This window comes from Centruroides vittatus, unplaced genomic scaffold, assembly GCF_030686945.1.
Source record: "Centruroides vittatus isolate TY-2023 unplaced genomic scaffold, ASM3068694v2 contig_1035, whole genome shotgun sequence".
In the NCBI taxonomy this organism is placed as follows: domain Eukaryota; kingdom Metazoa; phylum Arthropoda; class Arachnida; order Scorpiones; family Buthidae; genus Centruroides; species Centruroides vittatus.
The window spans coordinates 1018690-1043487 of record NW_027120673.1 but is presented as its reverse complement, the minus strand read 5'-3'; the positions used below and the strand labels follow the sequence as shown (position 1 = coordinate 1043487).

Genomic DNA, 24798 nt, shown 5'->3' with positions numbered 1-24798 from the left:
GCTGCAGAGTAAAAAGGTTATTTGTGTAGTTTATTATTTGTTATGCAAAGCAGTCTGTAAAGAGTTTAAAGAGATTATATTGATTGTTAGTGTTTTTTGTTTTAATCCAAATATTTTAAATATATTAACAAATTACTCTTACACTATTCTAGCTATTAAAAGAATGCAACAAAGAAAAATTTGTTATGTAAGGATATTTTGATATCTTAAATGTAAATTAATATCTTGTCAAAAGATGACAGGATTTTGTTACTTTCCATAATATCATTTTAAAATATAGAAATTCATAACATTTAAAAATTAAATATAAATAATTAAATCACATTATTTTTAAAACAATATTTAACTAAAATTTTTTTATTTTTATTCACATACAACAAATATATTAACATTTGTATGCAATACTCCTATATTCATATAATTTTTCATGTTCTAGAATTTTATAATTTGTGTAATTAGAACTTGATGGTGACTAATTAAATTAACTGAAAATGCTTGTTCATGAAAAAATTAAATGCCGGATATTAAATATTTAATTTCTCAAATTAATTCCATCCAATTTTCGTTTACATTAGTCTATATTAATGATGTTTATTATATGTGAATTATTATTTCTTAAAAAAAATATAAAACAGAATTCTCTAAAAATTGACAAATAATAAATTTTCAACTTATTAAAATGTAAAATTATAAAATATAGTATATAAATTCTTTGGACATAGTCTGTCTGAAACAATTCTTGTAATAATGTGATATTTTACCTTGGGCCTCTTGTTCTTTCAAGTGAATGGGAGCCAGGACTTCTCTAAAAAAAATAATAATTATAGTTTAATTTCATCTGCAAGAATTTACCAACTTTCACTCATTAATGAAAAGGTAAAATAAAAAAAGCAGAATTAAAATAAATATATTATGCAGAAGAAAAAGTATTTTGACATCTTAGTTTTAGATGAAACAATAGCATTTATTTGAAATAAATCAGTAATTTGTCAGTCCATTTTGGCCTTAATGATGTAGCAACCTTTCCTAGCATGCTTTCCACTAAATGATAATGGATCTGTTTATGACTATTTCTCCAATCCTCTAGTAAAGCTCCTGCTAGATCAGCCATAGAGAAAAAAATTTATTTGATGAGACTGAATGTGCTGTCAGAACATATAAAACAATCTGATTCAATTAGTATTGTCAAACAATCCATCAGATTATTTATAAGGCTATATTAAGGTTAATTTTAATAATTATATCTAATTATTAAAATTAGCCTTAATATGTGCTGTTTTATCTTGCCAAAGTCATTTGATTGATTGATTGAACAAAATTGGACTAAACTGGAACAACACATCTGAACTTGTCCAGCATAGCAGCTCTGGCAGGGGTTTTGTGCTAGAAGAATGGAAATAAATTCCAGAAAAGATCTATTGGTATTTAATGGAAAATATGCCTAAAAAGAGTACCACAGTTAGACATGTTAAATTACTGATTTTTACAAATAAATGCTGTATTTTCATCTAGAACTAAGTGTCCAAATACTTTCATTTGCATAGCATTTAATAATAATGAATAATGTTTTATTTTTAATAATAAAACATTACTCATTAAAAATGATTTTATTTAATATGAAAATGAATTTTCATTTTCATATTAAATAAATCTAAAATTATTTAAAATTTTTACATACCGACCGTCTTGGATGGGATAACTTTACGCCTTCGTGACTTTGCTATTAACAAACAGAAAAAAATAATTCCATTATTAATAAAGCACAGATTGTAGTATATAATATCCTGAAATAAGCATCTTAATTCTAGTACACAAATGAGCAACTCTTGTCGCATATACCAAACATGGCATGCCAACAACTTTTTCTGGCATGCAACCCAGGGCTGTGTTAAAACCTAAATATCTAATAGTTTTACTGAAATTTAAATTTGACTTAATATAATAGATTTTATTGATAAAATTGTATCAACTGTTTAAGTAATAATAAGTAAACAGAAAATGAAACCAACATCCTATTTTGAAGACATCTATCTCTGTGATATACTGATTTAAAAGCAGGATTGCTAATTTAGTGCAAAATATGCTAAATATAGCACTGTTTAGCTACTAGACCAAATAATAATATACTCCCAAAAATTTCAGTTGGCACATGAGAAAATTTTATATAAGATTTGCAATTTTGGTGCACACACTTAAAAGGCTTGCCCATCCCTGTTCTAGTAATAATATATAATATTAGAAGGATGCAAATACATCTATTAAAAGTAAATATCAAAGTTTAAATCCAAAATAAATAAATTAATTAAATAAAATTATTGAATTACATATAGTATAAGTACATAATACAGTAAGTTTATTAAAATTTATATTATATATGTATGTATGATATGTGTATGATCTTTGTTACAAATACATACACATTGGTTGGTTGTTACTGTTAATTAATGATTTGTGATTATTTAATCCTAAAGTATTGCATTCTCATAATTTATATAATTTAACTTTATTAAAATATTATGTATTTACATACACATGGATTTTATATGTAACTTGCAATTCAACATTTACATAAACAACTTCAAGTTGTAAGTTATACATAAAATCCATGTGTATGTAAATACACAATACAGTAGTAGAAAACCTAAAATATTACTTATATGTAAGTAGTATGTACTATGTTTAATACAATATATTAAGAATGGAAGAATACTAATAATCAATATTATATATATATTAATTAATTATTAGAATCATTCCATTCTTAATATATTGTAATATATATATAGGCCTACATTCAGTTAAAAAATTTTTAACAAATTGTTCTTATTTGTGAGCAAAATTAATAAAAATACTGTAATTTTCTGCCTATAATCCACAATGGTATATAATTTACAGGTGCAATTTTTGTTCACAAAGAGTTTATCATCATATTATAATTTGCACAAATTCATATTATCACTTATTTTCTTCCTTAGTGCATAAATGATGACCATTTAAAAGTTATATTAATTGCACACAAATATAGAACATGGTGCATAGATAAGTTAAATTATAAGTTAAAACTCCAGAAACAGAACAACATTATAAAAACAAAATAAAATAAAAGTAAATACTTCATATAAATTAAATTAATATTTATTATTTCTGAGCAAGTTATATAAGCTTGGGCTTCTGTAAGCCAGTTTGATCTTCCTTCACTTAGCAATTTGTCTGTATATGGCAACAAGCGTCTCCTCATAATTAACAGTATAAATCACACTCATCTCTGGGTGATCTTGTTGCAAATTGGTTTTGCTGTTGGTAGAAAATGTATACGTATCACTGCTAAACCTTTAGATTTCTGGTAAGATACGAATACACAAAATGAACGAATGTTTTCAATCTTAACCAAGATCTTCAGGTTCTTGGATTTCTATTGTTCCAAATATGGAATGCCAAGATTTCGAACGTTTTGAATACAAATTAATTTTAACCAGTATGGAATTAAGAACAAAAGTTTGAATTAATGTACTAGAATTAAGGTATAGACAAAAGTCCCCCATATCTGTATATTAATGCAGGAGCTCACCCTTATGGGAATAATAAGTAATTATTAATGGAGATGCTCTTCACATGCATATTGCCACGCATACGATATCGCGTTATTGTCTTTGAAATTTATACAATTCCCCGACCTGTCAACATATGCCACAGACCCCAATGTGCAGGCTGACTTACAAAACACCAGTTTATAAGAAAATCATTCCAAACAGACAAAATCAGGGCCCTGGAAACCCTTGAAATTTACAAAGTAAGCAGGTCGGGGAATTGTATAAATTTCAAAGACAATAACGCGATATCGTATGCATGGCGATACACATGTGAAGAGCATATCCATTAATAATTACTTATTATTCCCATAAGAGTGAGCTCCTGCATTAATATACAGATATGGGGGACTTTTGTCTATACATTAATTCTAGTACATTAATTCAAACCTTTGTTCTTAATTCCATACTGGTTAAAATTAATTTGTATTCAAAACGTTCGAAATCTTGGCATTCCATATTTGGAACAATAGAAATCCAAGAACCTGAAGATCTTGGTTAAGATTGAAAACGTTCCTTCATTTTGTGTATTCGTATCTTACTGGAAATCTAAAGGTTTAGCAGTGATACTTATATGTAGCAGTATTTACTCTAGAAAGTTGAAGATGTATACTTATAATAAATCAAATGGTTCACCATTTTTTAAGATAATCATGGACTTTGGCTAGGTGTTTGATGTAGTGGATTCCCTTATTTTGTTCTTACTGTCTCTATAATGGGAATATGCTAATATCTCTTTTCATTGAATTTGCATTGAATGCATCAATCTTACTAACTGGATGAAACAAATGGATGGGAATATATAGTGAGTTTTCTGTGTATACTGTGGGTTTTCCGTAGGTAGCCATCAGAAAGCATGACTGATATCCAAGAAATATACCTCATGACCACTTTTTTGCTCTAGTATGAGTTTGAGTCTATAAGTGTTGCCATTCATTTTTGTCAAAAAGTTAGAGACATTACACATCTCTAACTTCCTTGTATCTTCTGCATCTCATTATGAAAAAGTAGGAACTGACAACTTTTACAATGAATTGCAAAAAACTTTCAAAATACTTAAGACAGGTATAATTCTAATTGTAATGAGTAACTTGAATGCCAAAATAGAAAATAACAAAATTCTTTACAATGAAAAAGTATAGATTAGGTCAGAAAACTGAATGGGAAAAGAAAATGACTGAATTCTGTACAAGAAATAAGTTTATTGTTGCTAATTTATGTTCAAACATCATAAAAGAAGAAATAATCCTGGGTAGTCTTAGAAATATTTAAAAACAATATAATATAGCAGCCTTATTCAAGAACTGATGTTAATGAATCCTGTTCTTGCAAAAATTAAAATTCAATTAAAAAAGGTTGAACTAGAAAACAGAAAATAAATTACTGTAACTGGCTTAAAGAAACATAATTACAGAATTGCATTTAAATGGAATATGAACTTCTAATTAAGATATATATAAAACAGATAATGGAAATTAAGAAACAGAGCATTATCAAGAGAAGAATGAAAATGTTTCAAGGCTTTCTATTTTGTGTGGAGAATTCCAACCACAAAAGAAAAAGAAATTCAATCTTTAGTTACAACAACGATCTTGGAATGATGGAACAGAAAAATAAAAAAAAAACTGAATATAAAAAAAACTACTGTTTAAATAAAAAATAGTTTAAAAACATCTTCAAGACAAATATAGAGAAATTGAAGAATTAGGGCATAAGTATTGTAGAAATGAAATATGTTCATTAATAGAGAATTCACATAAAAAAACAATCAACAATATAATAGAGATAAAATTTTTTTGCCATATTGTAAGACAATTCAACAAAAAGGCTATTCCTGCAGGCCAGGTGTCCACAGGAAGGGGCCAGCAGGAACAATTATGGGATATTTCATTTCTAATTAATTCATTTTTAAATCTCAATTTAAAATTCATTTTTAAATCCCAATTTAAAATTCATTTTTATTAACATCAAAATCAGAGTTGAAATATATTTATTTATGAAATGGTGTTGAATGACAAACTTTATAACTTATTTAAAAAAAACATAAGAAATAAAGAAATATTTACACTGATTAATTACTGACCAATTTCGTTACATTGGTTACAAATAATACTATAAATAATACTATAAATTATCATTATTATATTATTATTAATATTAACTATCTTTTATTATACAATAAGTGCTCATTGTTAATGAAAAAGTATTAAAAATTTATGATAATAATTCAATCTTTGTGAGTCCTTGACACTTGGGGGACCAGGACTTAAACCCTATTAGTCCCTATGTAGATCCACCCGAGTACAACATAAGTACTTTATAAGAAGCCATTTTTTTCATGTCATGATTGCAATTTCATCCAGATTGAGAAGAGAAAGAAAATTATTAAATGCTATGGACCAGTGGTAGCCTAGGTATGGTATCCTAGGTATCATATATCCTAAGTTATGGTAGGTCAGTTTAGTTAGTAAGTTAACGTTTAAAAAAAAAAATCAAAAAAATTATAATAATAATAATAATTATAACAAAAAAATAAATAAATAAATAAAAAATTTTGGGGATCTTGTGCTTGTTTGTCTCTGTCGGTCTGTTTGTCTCGTCTAGTTTGTCATTGTGTTTGCTTTTTGTGCTGTCTGTCTAGGTGTTAAGTAGTATTAAGATTCATGCTCACGTTCAGTTTTATTAGTATTAAGTAGATTATAAGTCTTCCTACTAACAGCCACTTGGCACTAACTTCTACACTTAGCTATTCATGGCAGCACTCAATTATTGGTGTTTACTACACTCAGTTTTCTTTTAGACCCTTCGGAGACTATGGCCTTGCAGCCTAAAAATTGCACACCAACACCAAACATAGAGGGTACTGTAGCCATATGTATGCCATTCAGAGGGAACCTACCTTTCTCTACTGTTTATCTCCTCATCCTCCTTCTTTCCCTTACCCTCTTTTCTGCTGGCTAAACACCTCATATACAGCCAATGTCTTTCTTGTATGTATGTATGTATGTATGTATGTATGTATGTAGTATGTATGTATGGACCAGTGCTTGCCAACAAGTGATTCATGGACCACTGATGGTCTACAAGAACATTTTGGTGGTCTTTGGAGAAATTTGGACATCGATTCCAGGTTACGTGAAGTATTACGAAAGAAATACTTTGCATGGGAGAGGTTGTTATCGACACTTAACCAGATCCTGATCATCTAAAATTCTTCCAAACTTTGATATTCTCCCTGCAATTCAAGCCTTTTGTTTTCTATTTTGATGAAAAAAACTTTTATTGTTTAAGCTAGACTTGAACTCTTGCTTTGTTTTAATCCTGAAAGGTGAGGGCTTAACTGTCCTACCAGATATTTGTCATCAAAAACATAAAATTTTGATTTCCGTCCAGGATCTCACACAAAGCATAAGGCATATGATGGGTTGGTTATGCAAAAGTTTCATTTTTGTTATAGCTTTATTGTGCCACTGCAATTATATGTACAAAAATAGGGTAAGTCATAAATGATCAAAACAATTCTGGAGTTTTATAAATTACACAATTCTCCAATATGCTCAGCTTCTAGATTATTTCACATCTAACAAAAAAAAATATAAAGCAATGTAAGTACATATATTTGTTGAGATGTATTATTAAAAAAATGTTTTTTATATACTATATACTGTATATAATATATTGTATATGATACTTATATACTACAGTCAAGTCCGCATAAGTCAACACCCCAAGGGGAAATGGAAATGTGTCGAGTTATCCGATGTGACCACTAAAGCGAAGTTGCAAAAAAAACCACAAAACTACAAATAGGAAAATACAGTAGTGCGTTATACAGTAGCATAGGCTTACAATACATTGTGTCCTCCATTTACAATTACTCTGAAGATGAAAAACTGAAAAATTCGTTTAGTGTTGTTTGTTTTGATCACTTAACTGTCTCGACTTTCTTTTTCAACGATCACGAACGCCTTGAAAACATCATCTTCGCAATTGTCAATTGTTGGCAAGTAACGTCTAAGGATTCTTAATGCCTCTAGCGTGAGAAAATGCAAAATTGGATTCTGCTGTGACGTTGATGTAGATTGTATATTTTCTTTTTGTTCATCTGTTATTATTTTATACATAAAAATACATAAAATGTTAAGGCATTTTTATTAATATGTATATACATATTAATAATATTAATATATTATTATATTATTAAATATATTAATTATATATTAATAAATAAATCGACTCCCCTCCTGAAAAAAAAATGAGTTCGCACCACACGTGCGGAGTGAATTCATTTTTTCAGGAGGGGTGACGATTTATCAGTGTGTGGGACAGCAAAAGTATATCGACTTATCCAGTAGTGATGAGTTAAACGGTGTCGAATAAACCGGAGTTTTTTAACATTAATGCCTATGTAAGTCGGCCGGGACCACAGAAAACTGACTACTTAACCGATGGTGTCGAGTTATGCGGACTCGACTGTATTTTATATATAAAAATGTATATGGCCAGCATATATGATTTATGTGCATTTTGGCACACTGATAAAAAAAATGTGGACACTATATCTTTAGTGTCCACATTTTTTTTATCAGTGTGCCAAAATGCACATAAATCATAAACAGGATAACATTCTATTTATATAATCATGTGCATATAATGCATTGAAACTGATTCTGCTGTTATCCTACAACATTGCAAAAAAGTGAGATTCAAATGCTTTCTTGATTGGATTCATTTCAACACATATAACATAACAAAGCAGAATTATTAAAACATCATGTAAAAGAAGAGATGATCAAAATCAAGAAAAATGTCTTGTTTTGAATTCATAAATGATTATGAAAAACAGATTGTCATATAAATTCAGAAAACAATATACTGTTAAATTACATGGTCACAAGTATGCCACTCAAAATACAGTAATTGAGTAATTTATAATTATATTTACTCTTTCTTAATAGTACAACCCTTTCATAGTTTATTACTACAAATATTGAAACAAATAGTATCATATCTATGACTTAGGAGTTGACCCTAAATATGACAAAATATACTGTAATTTAATATTGTAGCCTGTTTAAAAAACTGATTTTTTTTTATTAAACAATATGTGATGAGAAAATTTTGTTATTTTTTACATTCAGTAAATATGAATATACAACATTGCTGATCCCCATTGTGGGCCTGGCCCTACCCAAGATGGATATTGAAAAAAGGCCCTCTTAACGCTCAAAGGGCAGAGAATTAAACAAAATGAAAAAAATTTAAAATGTAATAAAATTAATTATTTATAATTTAACTGTAGCATATTCAGATTCTTAACCCAATTTCCTGATGTAAATGTCTAAGAAAATTTTAAAAATTTGCTGAAAAAATATAATTACTGATAATAAGCATATGGTTTACATATGGTAGCTATCTGTAACTGAAACATCACTTCTGCATTAGTGAATAATGTATATAATGTATATCACACAGTTCTAGATAAACTAATGTTTTATGAGACAACTTTAAATATACTTTCATATGAAAATTGAAGTAGAAGAATCTAAATAATTTTATGGTTGAATAATAATGTATTTTACAGACAACATAAAATATTTTATGTAGTCTGTAAATGTAAATTCTGTAATTCAATAATATAATTTATTTTAAAATATATTTTATAAATACTTAATACACACAATAAATGTATCTTCAATATGAAAGAAAGAATAAATAAGTGGTATACAACATTTTATTCTAAATAAAATAGTAAATATTTTGGAATCATTTTTTGAAGGCTTATTCTGTAAAGATGAATGTAAAAGTTTTCTGTTAAAAAATATTTTGAAAGTTTTCAACTATTAATAATCTAATAACACAATAATTAATCTTCATAAATAAAATATAATTAATGTTATTTTCATAAACCTATTTTAGTTATCATACAATTTTCTCTGGAATATTTATTTCAAGCTTCATTATTCATTAAAACATTAATTTTTATGCAAAGAAAAGAACTGATGTACAGTACTTCAGCATTCAATTCTATATTTCAAAGCAGTATTATTTAAATTTTTGAAAAAGCAAGTTTAAATTTTACATTCAATATTAACATAAACTTTTTCAAAATTTAAAAAAAAAATTATAATTTATTGTTTTAAATTAATTTACTTTTTAAAATATTTTATGATATTTTTTCATAAATTACTCATGTTCTATGTCGTGTTATATAAAGGCTGGTATTTATTTTAAAAATAAACTTCATGTTTTTCTGGATTAAAATAATTTGTACATTATGTCATTATATATCAAAATGATCTATTACTGTAATTTTCTACATCTGTGAATGCTTTTTTTATAAACATTAACTTTATGTTCCTCTTCACATTTATTTAAAAGAAATGAGAAGTGACTCCTGAAAGGGCAGTCACAAAGTAATTTCTCTTATTTTTTATCTTCAAATCCTTTTTTTCTTGTGAAAATACTTTTTACTTTAGTGTCATTCTTGAACATTCAATTCATTTTCATTTTTTTTAGAATTATTATAGTTCCTTTCAGAAAAAATAGTGAGATAAAAAATTAAAATTTTATTCTAAAAATAAAGCTTATACAATTAAATCACAGATAATAAAGTTCTTGATTGAGAAAAGTCAAAAGCTATTATTTATTTATGAATATTTCCTTAAAGAATATCCAAATAATGCAAGATTTTTTTTTTATTTATGTAAATTTTTAACTAATATTTTGAAATTTTTTAAAAGGCAAACAACACAATTAACTGAAATAAATAATTATACTGTATATATTTTGATTCGACTACACAGAATTAGACACAGTACATATATCTTGTAATTATTATGTTCCACACTAGAATTTGGAATAAAATTTTTGATCAAACTTTGAGTACTTGAAATAATCAAATAATATATTTTACATTATGTTAAGGATGTAGCAATTGTTATGTGTAAACTAACTATATTGATTCAAATGAATATCAATAATCAATATGCTAAAGAAATATTTTTTATAATCAATTTAAGAATTTGGAAATTTAAAGCATAAAGTTTTCTGCCTTTCATAGAAACTATCAATACTTGAAATGATATAACTTTAGTAGTAATCTTTAAAATTTTAATCAATCAATGTACAATTCAATAACATACAAAACAAAGTAATAAATATCAATTCTTTATTTAATTAAATTCTGAAAAGTACAGACTTTCTTCTAGAAATTCAAATATTAAAAAAGAAGTTTAATAATACATTTTTAATATTTTTTAATGCTTTCTTACTCGAATATCATCTTTAAAATATTTTACATTAAACATTACATTCTGAATAGGAGAAAGAGTATATTCAAATAATAAAAGTGTACCTCAAAAATAATTAATAAAAAAACAAATTCTACATATGAAAAACTTATTGTTTTAGAAATGTATATAAAAAACAATTCTTATTTTTAAAAAACAAAATTTTTAATAATTTAATAATGTTTTGGAATATATTTAGACTATTTTCAGAAGATTCAATCATAGAAAGATAAAAATGAAATATTTTTAAAATAAAATTTAAAAAAAAAGATTTCGATTTTATAATATATTTTAAAATCCTTTTTAAATATTTTGAAAATGGATCAAATTCATCTACAGTATATTAAACAAAAATTGAGGCTGATCATTCTACAGTGTCAACTGTTTCACACAAAAATAACTATTATGAAATAACATGTTATGGAAAACTTTTTATATTTATAAACTATCATATAAATATTCCTGCATTGCTTTTTTTTTATATAGACTTTGGAATTATGTTGCAATGAATAATATTAAAATACATTTAAAACTACTTTAAGTTTTAAAAATTTAATGTTAAATACAGTAATATTTTAAATCATTTTATCACAGGAAATAGGAAACAAAGCAACTTTTCAATGAAATCCATTATACTAAGACAATAGAACACTTTAAGATGCCTTTGTAGAGAGTCACAGTCCATTAAGTTACAAAATAATTTGCTTAATTAATTTTCATTATGTTGGTACTTAATCAACAAAATGATTTTTTCCCATTTAGGATTAATTTGTTCTTCCATAACAGGTTTCTAAATCAATTGCATTTCTTATAATTTTAATAACGAAGTGCATTTCGTTTGAAATCTTCTAAATATATAATTTAAAACAATTTAATTATATCATTCAGTTTTAACAAACAATGCTAACTGTTTCTCATCTAAATTTATATTTTTTCCATTGTTGATTTGTTTTAATATATATTGCATTTATACATTTTATTGTTTGTGAATTTATTTTATCATTTTAATGTTGTTTAAATACATTTAATGAATAAATTATTTATTTAAAAAAAATATTTTTATTTATATATGATATAAGCTTATTCAATGATAAAAATATATATTTTGTAATCATAAGCAAACATAACATGGCATGTTAATTATAATTATAATGTATTACCATTTAGTTTTTTGCTATGTATGATGATGATTCTAAATTACAGAATGAACATTTTTGGATTTGAAGCAATAACTGCTTCCAAAATTTGTATTGCATAATTATTGAAGATGTTTGAAAAACTAAGAAAATATTCATTCAAATAAGCAAAAACTGAAAATGCATAGAAAATAATTTTTGGAAAACTTTCATGATTAATCACAAAGTTTTTCATAATTGCAGAAGAATATTTATTCATTAAAACATTTAGATATTGTAATATAGTATAATCAAGATGGTTCTGAAAACATATATCAATAATTTATTGTTGAATGAAGAAATTCTTATACAATAGCCACATTATAAAAATAAAAGAAAATTATATATATGTATTAATATACCATCAGAAATAAATTAGATATGAAAAGAAATCTCTAGTTGACTTTTTAAATTACAAGCTGTACTACTTCATTAAATAATATGAAAATTCTTTATAGAAATTCTTGATAAAATTTATCAGATTTTTGTGTTTAATATACATTAAAAAGTTTTGCATCAAAAAATTAATATTAAAATTTATTTCCTACAAAAGAATTTATCAAGACAGTAAAAAGCTATATGAAAATTTTAAAAATTTTTATAAATTACAAACTGAACTTTTATAAATACAAATTTTATATGAATACAGTACTGTGATGTATATTTTCAAGTTAAACTATTTGAAAATTTTTTAATATATAACTTTTAAATACAGAATCTTATTTAACTTTAAATTCTATATTATTATTTAACATTTAATTAAAAGTAAAAATTATATAATAAATTTATTATCTTTGCTTCTAAATAATTGCCTCTGTATAATTATCAGTGAGAACATTAAAAGTTTCAAACTATATATGTTATATTGTGTAGATTTTTTCCATACTTTTATTTGGAAGTTGGATTATTAATGTACTGTAAATGAAAATAATGTTCATCATTTTAAAATGGAATAGATAAGCAGCAATGTAATAATTACTTCCATCTGTATTTCTGTTTCAAGCTGTTAACAACTAATTGACTTTTTTGTGTTAAAATACAAACAAGTATTTAGTTCTTGATTTGTAGCAGCACTTAAATCAAGAAATATCCAGAATATGCAAATGATTGAAATATAAGTAGTTAAAATTATTAAACAGCTTCAATTTTAGAAATTTTATTTAATTAAAAAAGATGTACATGTACTTACAAACCTACTATGCAATTTTATTAATGCTGATAATTAAGTTAAAATATTCATTAAATTAATTATCCGATTAAATGCTATTAAATAAATTTTATCGCGACATTAACATTTTATAGCTTTAAGTTATCCAAATATGTACATTTTTATAATGGTTATAGTAAGAGGATATTACGAATTGGATTTCAGAATCATTAATCAAAGATAATTGACCGTTGACAGTATTAATTGAGGGCACTAACTGTGCATTTTCGCATGTTTCGTCCCTTGATCTAAGAACGCTTTCTTTAGATAAACATAGCTTAAACATGGAGATGTAACGAAACGATGGACATTCGTGCTGTTACGATGGACATTCATGCATGATCTTAAACGATATCGCATAAGATATGTCTGTATCTACTTTATCATGCAAGATATGCGTCACGAATGTCCTTTGTTTTGTTACATCTTACACGATAAAGCACATTAGATTTTGGATGATATAAATAGAAGCGCATATGGATGAAGATAAACAGTATATATATATATATATGAAAACAGTTAAATTATGTATAAAAAGAATGTAAAATAATTTTTAATAGCTAGATATTCTTCAAGGAAGTTTATTAAAGTATTCTTAATTTAAAATTAAAGTCAGATACATACCAATTCGTAGTTGACTACTGGTTCACAAGCTGCGATAACCTTTAAATAAAAACAAAATTGTTTAACAGAAACAAAATACTGGAAAGGTTTCCTTCTAAATTGTCCTGCTAAATATTTATATAAATTTATTGATTTAACACAATTATAAGAAAGCTATATAAACAGTAAATAAATTAGCACGTTTAAATTTACAACTGACAACTATAACTAATTTATATTGACAATTTCTAATTCAACGGATACAAATTATTTATAATAGACATTTTTACATCCTTTTTCTAAATTTATTCCATTGACAACAGCTGAAGGATGTACTAAAATCTGCATTTTCATCGAGTCACTGTAAAAACGAAGGTCAAATTTTCTCCAGACATAAACATGTGGACAAGAAACAAACTCAATTGCTAACTTACTATGACATTTTGATGTCACATAAAGCTAATTAAGTTTATAATAAAAAAACGAGAAACTCTAAATTAAATAATAACCAAACAGTTTTCGTGTTTTATTATCTCATTAAAAACAATATCATAAAGTTGAAAGCAAAACAGGACTTTTGTTTTTTGTATAAAAAGCAAAAAATAGAAGAAAATAAATACAAGGCTACTGTAATGTACTGTACTTTAACAAAATACAAAGTTCTGAGTTTTGATCCGACCTAATTCACATCGTGTCAACATCGTTTATTTCGATAAGGATAGAAAATATCACACTAAAAAGTGTTAATCAAAACAAAACTTTGATCAAAGGGTAATTTTAATGTTGAAATATAAAAGAGAACTAAAACAATTAGATAAATCACAATCTTGTTTAGTTTTAAATCGTATCTACGCACAAAAACAAAACTTGCGCCATTTTAATAATTAAAAACAAAAAATGTAATATACACAAACTAAATGAGCGCTATATTAAATTACTGACGTCATTACGAGTACTTAACATTCTTATTATAACCGTTTAACTATCGAAGGCATTTAGAAAAAAGAAAGGCGAAGTCCAGGCAAATCGTAAATACCTCTCAAAGAATTGATATCACATTACGCATTATGTAACCTCTATTTGCATTTATCAAATTGTAGCCCGAAGTGTATGGAAGTCAAATATAACACATTTATGTAATTGGATTTATTTTTAGATTAGAAATGGAAAACAGAAATAATAACAGTTATAAATAATGCGTTTTTAGTCTTACAAATTTTCCCAAATAACATCGTACAATTTTTATGATGTAAAATTACAGTCGTGATGCATGATACATTGCTTTACATTAATTAGTTTTATGAAATGTTGCCCTCATTATTTTTCTTTTATGTTCTATAATTTCATAGTGGAGAATATGATCCCGTGGGGTATCTTAAGAACGTGTTCCGAAATTGCAAACACTTGTTTAACTATAAAGAATTTCAGACACTTTCTTATTGTGCGGTTTGAATTTTACTAGTGTTTCATTTCTTGAATAAAATATTAAATTGTAGAGAACACATGATTTCGTTTCTCTTCTTATAATAATAATAATAATTGAAAATCAATTAATGAAATATGCAAAAGTGTTTTCCATCCGCGAAATTTTTGTATATAAAAGTGGTATACTGAACAATATTTATCTATTAAACCATAGAAGATATTCGACTCAAATCAAACTTTATTCATTATAATTAATTATATACTGTATAGGTCGTAGAAACCAATCATTTTGCTCGTGTCCATTTCAAACTGAAATCAAAACAAAAGTTTAACTCGTTGACTCTAATCTAAGTAATCTAATTAACAAATTGAAACAAAATTCGTATGTGTCTTTTTATACAAATGTTTCATTGTAAAATTTTAAATAAACTAGCTGATTATTAGTATGTTGCAACCTTTTCAAATTAATAGACTTTGCAATAATTAATTCGAAAGTTAAATTGCTTCATTCCTACAAAAATTTGCATACACAAAACTATTTTAATATTTCCATGATCATCAATTTCTTCTTTGAAACATATTTAGAATGGACTTATGAAAAACTCTTCTTTCCAACTGAAATTTATATCTGTTGCATAAGGAAGATACTTTAATTAAAGAAGATCAAATGTGTGGGGTAAAATCTAGAAGTTACCATATATACAAACTATAAATATATCTGTATCATATCGATACCACAGATATAAGTGAAAAGAACATAAAAGAAAATTAATTTAAAAAGTTCCAAAGTTTATAATGATAAAACATCACGAAAAATATTATCCAAAAGCAATTTATTTTATTTTTTTTTTAAGGGTAAGCTTAGACATTTTAAAGTAACGTATGTGAAATACTTCCTTTTTGTTTTTTTTTTTTTTTTTTTTCCTGTCCTTAAACTACCAATTATAATAAAAAGCCATTATATATGCTTGTTTGAATATATTGCGGAAACTCTTGCATCATCAAGAGACCAAGTAAATCAATCTGCATTTTAAAGATTTCTGGAACGAATTTACGAAACTGTATTGTAATATCTAAATTTATGTGATGACCTATATATAGAGATGATCTTCAAACATTTTAGTACAAAATACACTGAGTAATATAATAAATTTCGCTCATATATAGCTCAAATGCAGCTAGACTACAACTTTTAATTGTTACATCATAAATCAACTAAAATCAAGGAAGTAAGTTATTAAAACAAGTGAAATTCGAGTAATACTTCCTTTTTTGCTACATGACGATGACGTCATATTTTCTTCGAATAATGCAGACAATGAATCGGTTGTAAGAGGGGTGTGCTCGCTGTGCAATGTAAACAGGCACCGACCAAGTGGAGGTTATCAAGAGAGTGAGTGAAGCGAGTTGAAAGAAGGAATCTTTTGTATGTCGAAGCAGATGGTAAATTAGACTGAGTGACATGAGGCACCTACAAGTTTTTTTTTTCTTCTTTTTTAGCTAAAACACCTCTTGCAATATAGGGAAAAGATTACCTTGGATCGAATATGTCAACATATGGAATGAAGGAATGAAAGCTGTAATAATAAATGCAGATCTTTAAAGTATATTTTTAGAAAGCTTATTGTGTGATTTGTTATGCATTACCAATTCCGGCTTGTTTCTTTTTTTAAAAAAAAAAGCATCATTAATGAAACCATAGTTCGCTAAATAAGATAAACATTGAAAGATATTAAAATTTCTCTACTGAAAAATAAATGCGATAATACTGTATATCGAATTTCTTTTTTATAGATTAATAATCATATATAATCTGTAATATTTTCAATTTAAGTTCTGATAGCAAAATATTTCAGTCTAAATTAACGTAAATATACAGCACTTTTGTTATCTGATAGAGACCTTTTCTAAATAATATAGGAATAAATTTAATGTACTGTAATTTTCTTTAAAAAAATGAATAAATGTTAAATTTTACTACAGTAATTATATTTTAATTAAAAAAAAACAGACTTAATATTTATAAAAATAAATATTTATCTTCAAGATATTACTTTAAATTCATTTATGGTTTAAGTAACATTAGAAATAAATGCACAGTAATTAATTGATTTTGATTAAAGCCTGTGTATGATTAATCATACATTTAACTTAGTTAATAATAATTATGAAATATGAATATTTTGATTTCCTTTATAATTTACATGAAAGTGTTATTTATTTCCAATATTTATTTTAACATTACAGAATAGCAAAATTTTATAAATCATCATTTTAAAAAGTTGATAGGAAAAAATCTAGATTTAAATTAATTATATGACTATTAAACTTATATATAGGCCAATGTTGTCTGTATAAATTCTATGTCAATCACGTAATAAAGACCTATTGTAAATAAATGGTAAATTTGAAATTCAAAATAAAAGAAATTAAAGAAATTAAAATATTTTATCATGGAAATATATTTCATCCTTTTCAAATACTTTTATATTTATTAATAGATCCTAAGGTGAAAGTTATTCTTATATTTATAACCTTCATTTCAGAGATTACTTGTTCCGAGAGAATAATTATGATATTAATATAAATTAATGTTTCCATTTCCATATTTGAAGTTTTTTAAATAATTTATAGACAATTTCATCACGATGATGGAATTAACATTTTTATCTAATTTATTTGTATGGCATATGTAAATAATGTACATAGAATATCTCCTTGTCGGCATTTGGTGTTCTGAATTAAAAATACCTATCTCGAAATCGGTCATTGTCCGATTTTATATTAGTTACGCGCCGTTCTTCTTAGTTTTATGTAAAAAATCTTAGCATAAAATTAATAAATTTGTAAATTTTTACCAATTTTATTAGCCAATAAATCAGATATTTTAAGTAATTATAGTGTACAAAATTATAAATATTTTTTTAAGACTGTTAATTCTAATTTCATATATAAATGCATCTACATGCACGTACTGTACCTGTACGTACTTATATACGCGTGTTTGTGTGTACTGTATTATGTTTGTATTTGGTATTTGTATAAGAAATATTTATATAAAAATAATTATTATAGATGTTATCTTGTTTCAAATTTAAATTTTAATTATTTAATTTTAAATTGTAATTACTGTATTTTAAATTCTTAATTTTACAATTTTTACGTTAATTTTTTAATTATTTTGTTTCACAGAATTTAGAATTGTTTAGTGTGCGCTTGTTTTTATTGTCTTAACAGTAATTTTATTGTAACTATAAACTTACTAAATTTTTAAAGCCAAATATGAAAATTTATTGTTTATATATTTTAGAAATTTTTCTAGAATTATTTTTTTAATTAATGAAACTTTGGAGTTTATCATAATCACAATTTATTAGCGTTTATCATATGATAAACGCTAATAATAAATGAATAAAATAAAATAATAATAAAATTAATAAATAAAAAAAAGCATAAAAATAATTATAAATGAATTCAGATCTCTTAAGTATATTATTTTAATTCAGTAAAAAATTGAAATTAAACCTGAAACTTTTAATATGATCCATCCACACTTTTTAATTGTAATTTAGATAATATTAGAAAAATTATAATGTAATATATAACTTTCACTATGAATTTTAATAACGTAACGGAGTAATCTTTAACGAACTATTTTTATGTGCATTCTCACAGGTTGAAGGACTAACTTTCAAAGACACACTGAGCTTTCATATTAAGATATAAAACTATTTCTAAATTTTCTTCATTTTAAGTTAATAAAAGAAATAAAGTAGGCTATAAGATTTGAAGAAATATTTCATAATGTCAACATTTACAAAATAAAAAATGACTTTAAACCCAAAACAATGTAGTAAATTATTCTTTCTCTTTAGCAGTTTAAAATTATAAATCAACAATAATCAGTTTATTTAAACACTGATTGTAATTACAGTAATAGAGGCAAATTAAATAATTTCAAGTTTGATTAAAAGGTCCGTGCGTTGTTCAATATATGAACATTTTGAATTAGTGAATATATTCGGCATTTCTCTCAGAATTATTAAGTACAGTAGATAGAAATCAATTAACCTTACCTTTTTCTTCCCATTTTTTCGATGACAAGAGCATCGACAATCGGGAGAAGGACTACGAAAGCGTCGCTTAGATCTTCCAATGCAATTACCCATTGTTATATAACACCAATAAAGTGCCCATCTAAAAGCATCCCCATAGATCCACCCAAATCGCCTGTTCTCACCCGTCCCGCCATTACATGTTCGATGGGCCACCTAAACCTACTGCCTCTCTAATTCCACTCGACACTGCTTTCAAGTGGCCAGTGAGGGAAGGGAGGAGCCGTTGGCGTGCGCATGTGACAGAATTTGGTACTTCACAAGTGTCCCGTTACCGACATAGAGGTTGGAGGTCGAGTGTAAATTCAGAGAGGACTCGGATTTCAACATTTCAGATATTTTTAGACAGTTCTAAATGATTGGAAAAGGAAAATACGATTTTTTCCGGTATGGATTCGATTGAATGGGAAAAGAGATTACAACATACAATACATTTTAACATGTCTTTTTCGAAAAAAAAAAAAATTTATTTCTTTTTTCAGAAAGTATTTTTCTATTAAAATCTTTAAAATTCATTCGTGCTGATAAAATTTTTTCGTATTATCAATCTATCTTTCACAGCATAAATGGAGAAAGAAAAGTAACACTATCCTCTTTGCAGGGTTCAAGGCGCTGGACAGTGAAGGTCAAACTGAAGTTTCTGCTAATCAACGCCCACTTTTAAATAAAAAACGAATAGCAGATAAATAAAATCGACATCTTGACAAAATTTTGTATATGTAACTAATGCGAATGATAAATACATTAGTCCAATTAAAAATTACATTTTATAACAGCTTCAGTAGTCTATTATTATAAAAAACGCATTTAAATTCAGATCGTTTATTCGTTAATTTCTTATAGATTAGTTTATACACGTGTTTAATCAATTAAATGTGCTAATTTTCCAGACTATTTTTAAAGTGCGTTTATTTTCCGAACTATATAAGACGACCTATATACTTATAAACAAACCCAACCGGGTGTATTTACATGACGAGAATGGTTATACTTATAGCATGTTTTAAAAAGTTACGTTAGAATATGCGGGATTAATACCAGAATTAAAAACAGACTTTCGCTTACCCTTTGCTACGAAGTGTCATGTTTATCATCATCGTAATGACATTCACATGACATAAAAGATTGAAACCCGAATGCGTAATATCAGCGCCATCTATCGTACGCATTAAGTATTACCGCATTAAAGGTTGTCGTCCAAATTTAACTAACATAAAACGACACCCGAGATACGGAACGGCTTTCTTTTTTTTATTGCTCCCGATGTGTAAATATATGTTCTAGTTGTCACGCAAACACGCGGATGGTTATCTCTTAACAGCAGAAAATAAAGCACTTACAGACGGATGGATGGTCCGGGATTTGTGAACAGCAAATTTCAGCATGTTCGACAATTAACGGTACTGACACCGATAGATCTCATTTTCTAGAAATAGCACAGAATAAACACGTTGAAGGGTTACCCGACATCCTCTCTCCGATGACGTTTTATTCCCTCTGGACTACCTTTTGATTCTGACATCTTACATTGCTCCACTGTTAAGTTACACTAACGAAGGATATGAAATATCTGTTCGTTTTAAACAGAAATAGTTTATTATAAAATGTTCAAGGAATGGGAAAAGAGCTAAATTTCTGAAAATTTTCTACCTTATTTACGAGTCCATCCTGTCGTTTCGATGATCTTGGTAGAAATCGATACGGTCAAACATTTTGACCTTGACCTTGAGCGTGTTAACGTGGCTACCACGAATCCGGAAATTTCCGAACCAGAAGAACGTAAATTACCATTTCGAAGCGATTTAACAAAGCAGTAAAACAGAATAGTGCCTCCGCGTTACAAAGCAGGTAAGCATTGCGAGAAAGCCGACCTACTTTCGACAAAGCTTTAAATTTATCCCGACTGTTTATTCGCGCAAGCGCAAATTTAATATCATTAATGTATATGTTTAGTCGGAATCACGACGTAAGTCGATTTCGATATTAAAACAGTAATTAAAAGGAGATATCTTACCTTGATTTCGCACTTTCGGTGACAAGCGTATTTGCAGACTGAAAGATAAGTGGTTTTTTATTAATATCCTTATACAAACAAACACGTTTATTATAATATATAACTAGAATATTTTATTCTTCTTTTCTAAATAAAATATCTATATTAATTTAGGGGAAAAAAACTTGTTTTTTGCTGCTGTTTTTTTTAATACCTAAAATGGTAAGGAGAGTCGTTGTATAATCAGTCAGCTTCTGGATCAGACTATCTTTAACCTTTGACCGATCGTGTTCACCATTTAAGGCTACATAATTAATCGAGAACCACGCGTCAGAACGCGAGCTTAACGAGCCCAGTTGTGGGGTCGGCGGACGACCCGCGACACGAACTCTAATTAGGCCTACCGAAGTGGGAGCTCCAAAAAATGAACCACGCCTACGATGATGACGTCAGATAAGAAGGGACTAATATATGAAGGGACGATTATCGTGAACGATCAAAAAAAGATAATCGAAGGGTTTACGACCGGGTAGAATTTCTTAAGTCGTATGCTCACTCAATCGTAAATAACTGTTGCCAAAGTTGTTATTAAAAGAATTTTGGGAGACCAAAAAAGTATCCGAAACGGGTTTTAAAATTTACAAACTGAACAAAAAAAATTTTAAAGCTTGTAAAACATAACATACAATCTAATTCCGGTCACGCCTTAATTTCTAGCTTGGATTTATAATATTAACTTAAAGCGTCTGAACTATCGATTATGATTATTTTAGCTTAGATAAACAAGAAATTTTTCAAACTTTTTTAACGTTCAAAAATTAGTAATGAACGTTTTACAGTAATTAATACAGACATCACGATGACAGTTGTGTAATTACATACGACTGTCATCGTGATTGATGTGCACCGTTCTATCGACTCGATACGTCCGAACATAACTTGATTTTAGGAAAGATCAAATTTGATTAACGGATTAACTATTCCGGTGTTAAATAGTAAGACTATCTTATTATAACATATTACCTCGACAGCAGCTTCCCTGTTCTGTAATTGGCTGTTGACAAAGATCACAAGGTCTGGCTTTCCTAAATATTTTCGCCCGGAAAGTGTGGCTCTGTCCTTCGATATCTGCAGGCTAACAAAAATTACATTAGTATTGTATTATGGTTTCCATATTAGTTTACAGAGAGAAATTAAAATGGTTTCCGAGAAGTCGCGACTAAAAATTCTACAGATGTTTTAATTGGACTAAGATAATATTTAATGTCCAACCATGTGACTGTTGCTAACCAATCGTTTTCTCATGCTAACAAAATCGTTCGGTATTATTATTATGTTCCTTAAGTGAGAGACTAGACAATTCTTAATGCTCGTTAATAGATGCTGATGATGATACATGTTATTCTGTGATACTATGTCATGCTAACAAACGCATTAGACGTCGTTAAACAGTCTTTTCCACCCACACTTATAACTCTATACAAATGAGAGTATTACTACCTATCTTTAGTAAGGGAGAAAATATCAATGCATTTTTAATGGAACAATTTTGAAGATTAATCATTTTACAAGTTGTTATATAGTCACGATTTTCGTGAATATTACCGCTAAGAAAAATTTGTACATAATTATTACAAGATATTCTATTTTTTTTCTTGGTAGAATAAATTATCTTGATAAAGATTATTTATGGAAGCAAAGAATATTTTTAAAAAATGTACTTATGAATAACTTAGGATCTATTTTTATAATCATTGGGTATCATTTAAACAATTTATTTGTGAAAACCATTTCCGACGAGGTGAAATTTGAAAGAAAACATAACTTAAAACTTTGAAATATTTATCAAACTGGTTATTTTAGATTTTGCATAAAAGTTAATAATATAGAATTATTAAATTGTTAAGAATAATTTGAAGGTGGCGGTGTCTTTTTCTTTTCACCGAGCATCATCCATTTTCCTTTTCAGTGATAAATGTTGTTTAATGATTTCAAAAAGTGCTACATTGAATGGCAGTTGGGGCATTACTTACCTACTTGTCGAGCGAGTTATTTACATGCTAGTCGACAGATAGTATATACATTACTACACTTTCTGCACTTTATCCAACGGTTACAATGAAGAGGAGAAAGAGAGATTAAGAGCCAATTGACTGAAACGACGGATAAAACAAGATGCCGAATTGGACCGCCTACACGAACGTGACTTGAATGTAGAAAATAGACAAGAGGGAAAGTTCTTGTCTAAACTGGTCTTGGTAATTGTACAACTCTTAGTTAACGCTGTTGCTTGTAAAACGGTGCTTGCATCCTTTCTAGATATCATCTCGGTCCGACCTTACTAATGAAGTTTTCTTGACGGATACTTCGCTTTTTATTATTCAATGCACCAATCTTACTGCCTCCACAATGTTATGTGCAAAGAAATCTTATAGCAATCAAAATATTCTACATGAATCAAATACTATCTATCTTGTTCTCATCGCTATTAATTTATATTCAGATAACAAAACTTTTCTAACAAAACAAAAATAATGGTGTAAAAATAATTAATTTTTATCTTCGTTAATATATAATAAATTGGATTGATGTTTGACATTTTATGCTACTCTTGTCCAATATAAGCCTGTTACTAAACATAATTTTATTACGAAATAAAATTACACTTAAGCAATTCTTATAAAAGTCACCGAGTAAATGCATTAAACACGAGTTTTTTATATTTCAATTAAAATTCGAATCTTTTGAAGCATGAAAGCATTAAAGCAAGAATAGAAATATCTCTGTTTCTATCCAACCATAAAATAAATTGATAAATATAAGTATAATAAACCTACTGACCGATATATGTTTATATGTTTAACCACCCAAGGTGCTTAAAAGAAAAGTAAAAATTAAGTGTACACAGACAACAGAGGTCATATGAATTAAGATTACATATTAAGGACATTTCTTGTATTTGCGTTCTGGACAATTTCCTTGAAGTTTAATTCAGATCACTCATAATTTCCTGGTTAAATGTTAATTAAGTTTTCGTTAAACATGTGCAGCAAAATTGAGTTCTGTTTACTTCTCATTAAAACTGATTTATACTTTGTTGATGCGAACGTTCAGTATATCAATGTTATAATAATAATCTATCTTAAAACATAATTTATAAATGTTCTAGATTTTAATAACTGTTTCATAACTAAATTTAAATAATTTTACGATTAATTAGTATAAAAGTTAGCATAATATTAAATAACTAATTTAAAATCATAAAATATTCATTTCTATGAATATATAATATTTAGAAAAGTAGTTTTTGAATCTTCTTTAATTGAAAACGTGAATTCGACCAATAAAAAACAGATATATCAAAAGATATAAATTATGAAACCTATCTGTTTCATATCAAT

The 24798-nt window shown here is 26.8% G+C and overlaps 1 protein-coding gene across 14 annotated transcripts in view; it reads right to left on the bottom strand.

The window, feature by feature from the left end:
- LOC136969221 (tensin-1-like) overlaps positions 1-24798 on the bottom strand; it is a 221473-nt gene that overhangs the window by 128651 nt on the left and 68024 nt on the right. For 10 of the 14 annotated variants that reach the window (XM_067263326.1, XM_067263351.1, XM_067263345.1 and 7 more), the window contains exons 2-6: positions 22421-22532; positions 21419-21456; positions 13886-13924; positions 1679-1720; positions 762-805 (exon numbers count right to left, since the gene is read on the bottom strand). In XM_067263326.1, the coding sequence (XP_067119427.1) occupies positions 762-805; positions 1679-1720; positions 13886-13924; positions 21419-21456; positions 22421-22532 (275 nt within the window). Of the gene's footprint in view, positions 1-761; positions 806-1678; positions 1721-13885; positions 13925-19365; positions 20198-20469; positions 20696-20744; positions 21373-21418; positions 21457-22420; positions 22533-24798 lie in introns of those variants that run through there. The other 4 variants (XM_067263399.1, XM_067263390.1, XM_067263405.1 and 1 more) reach the window with 4 other exon arrangements.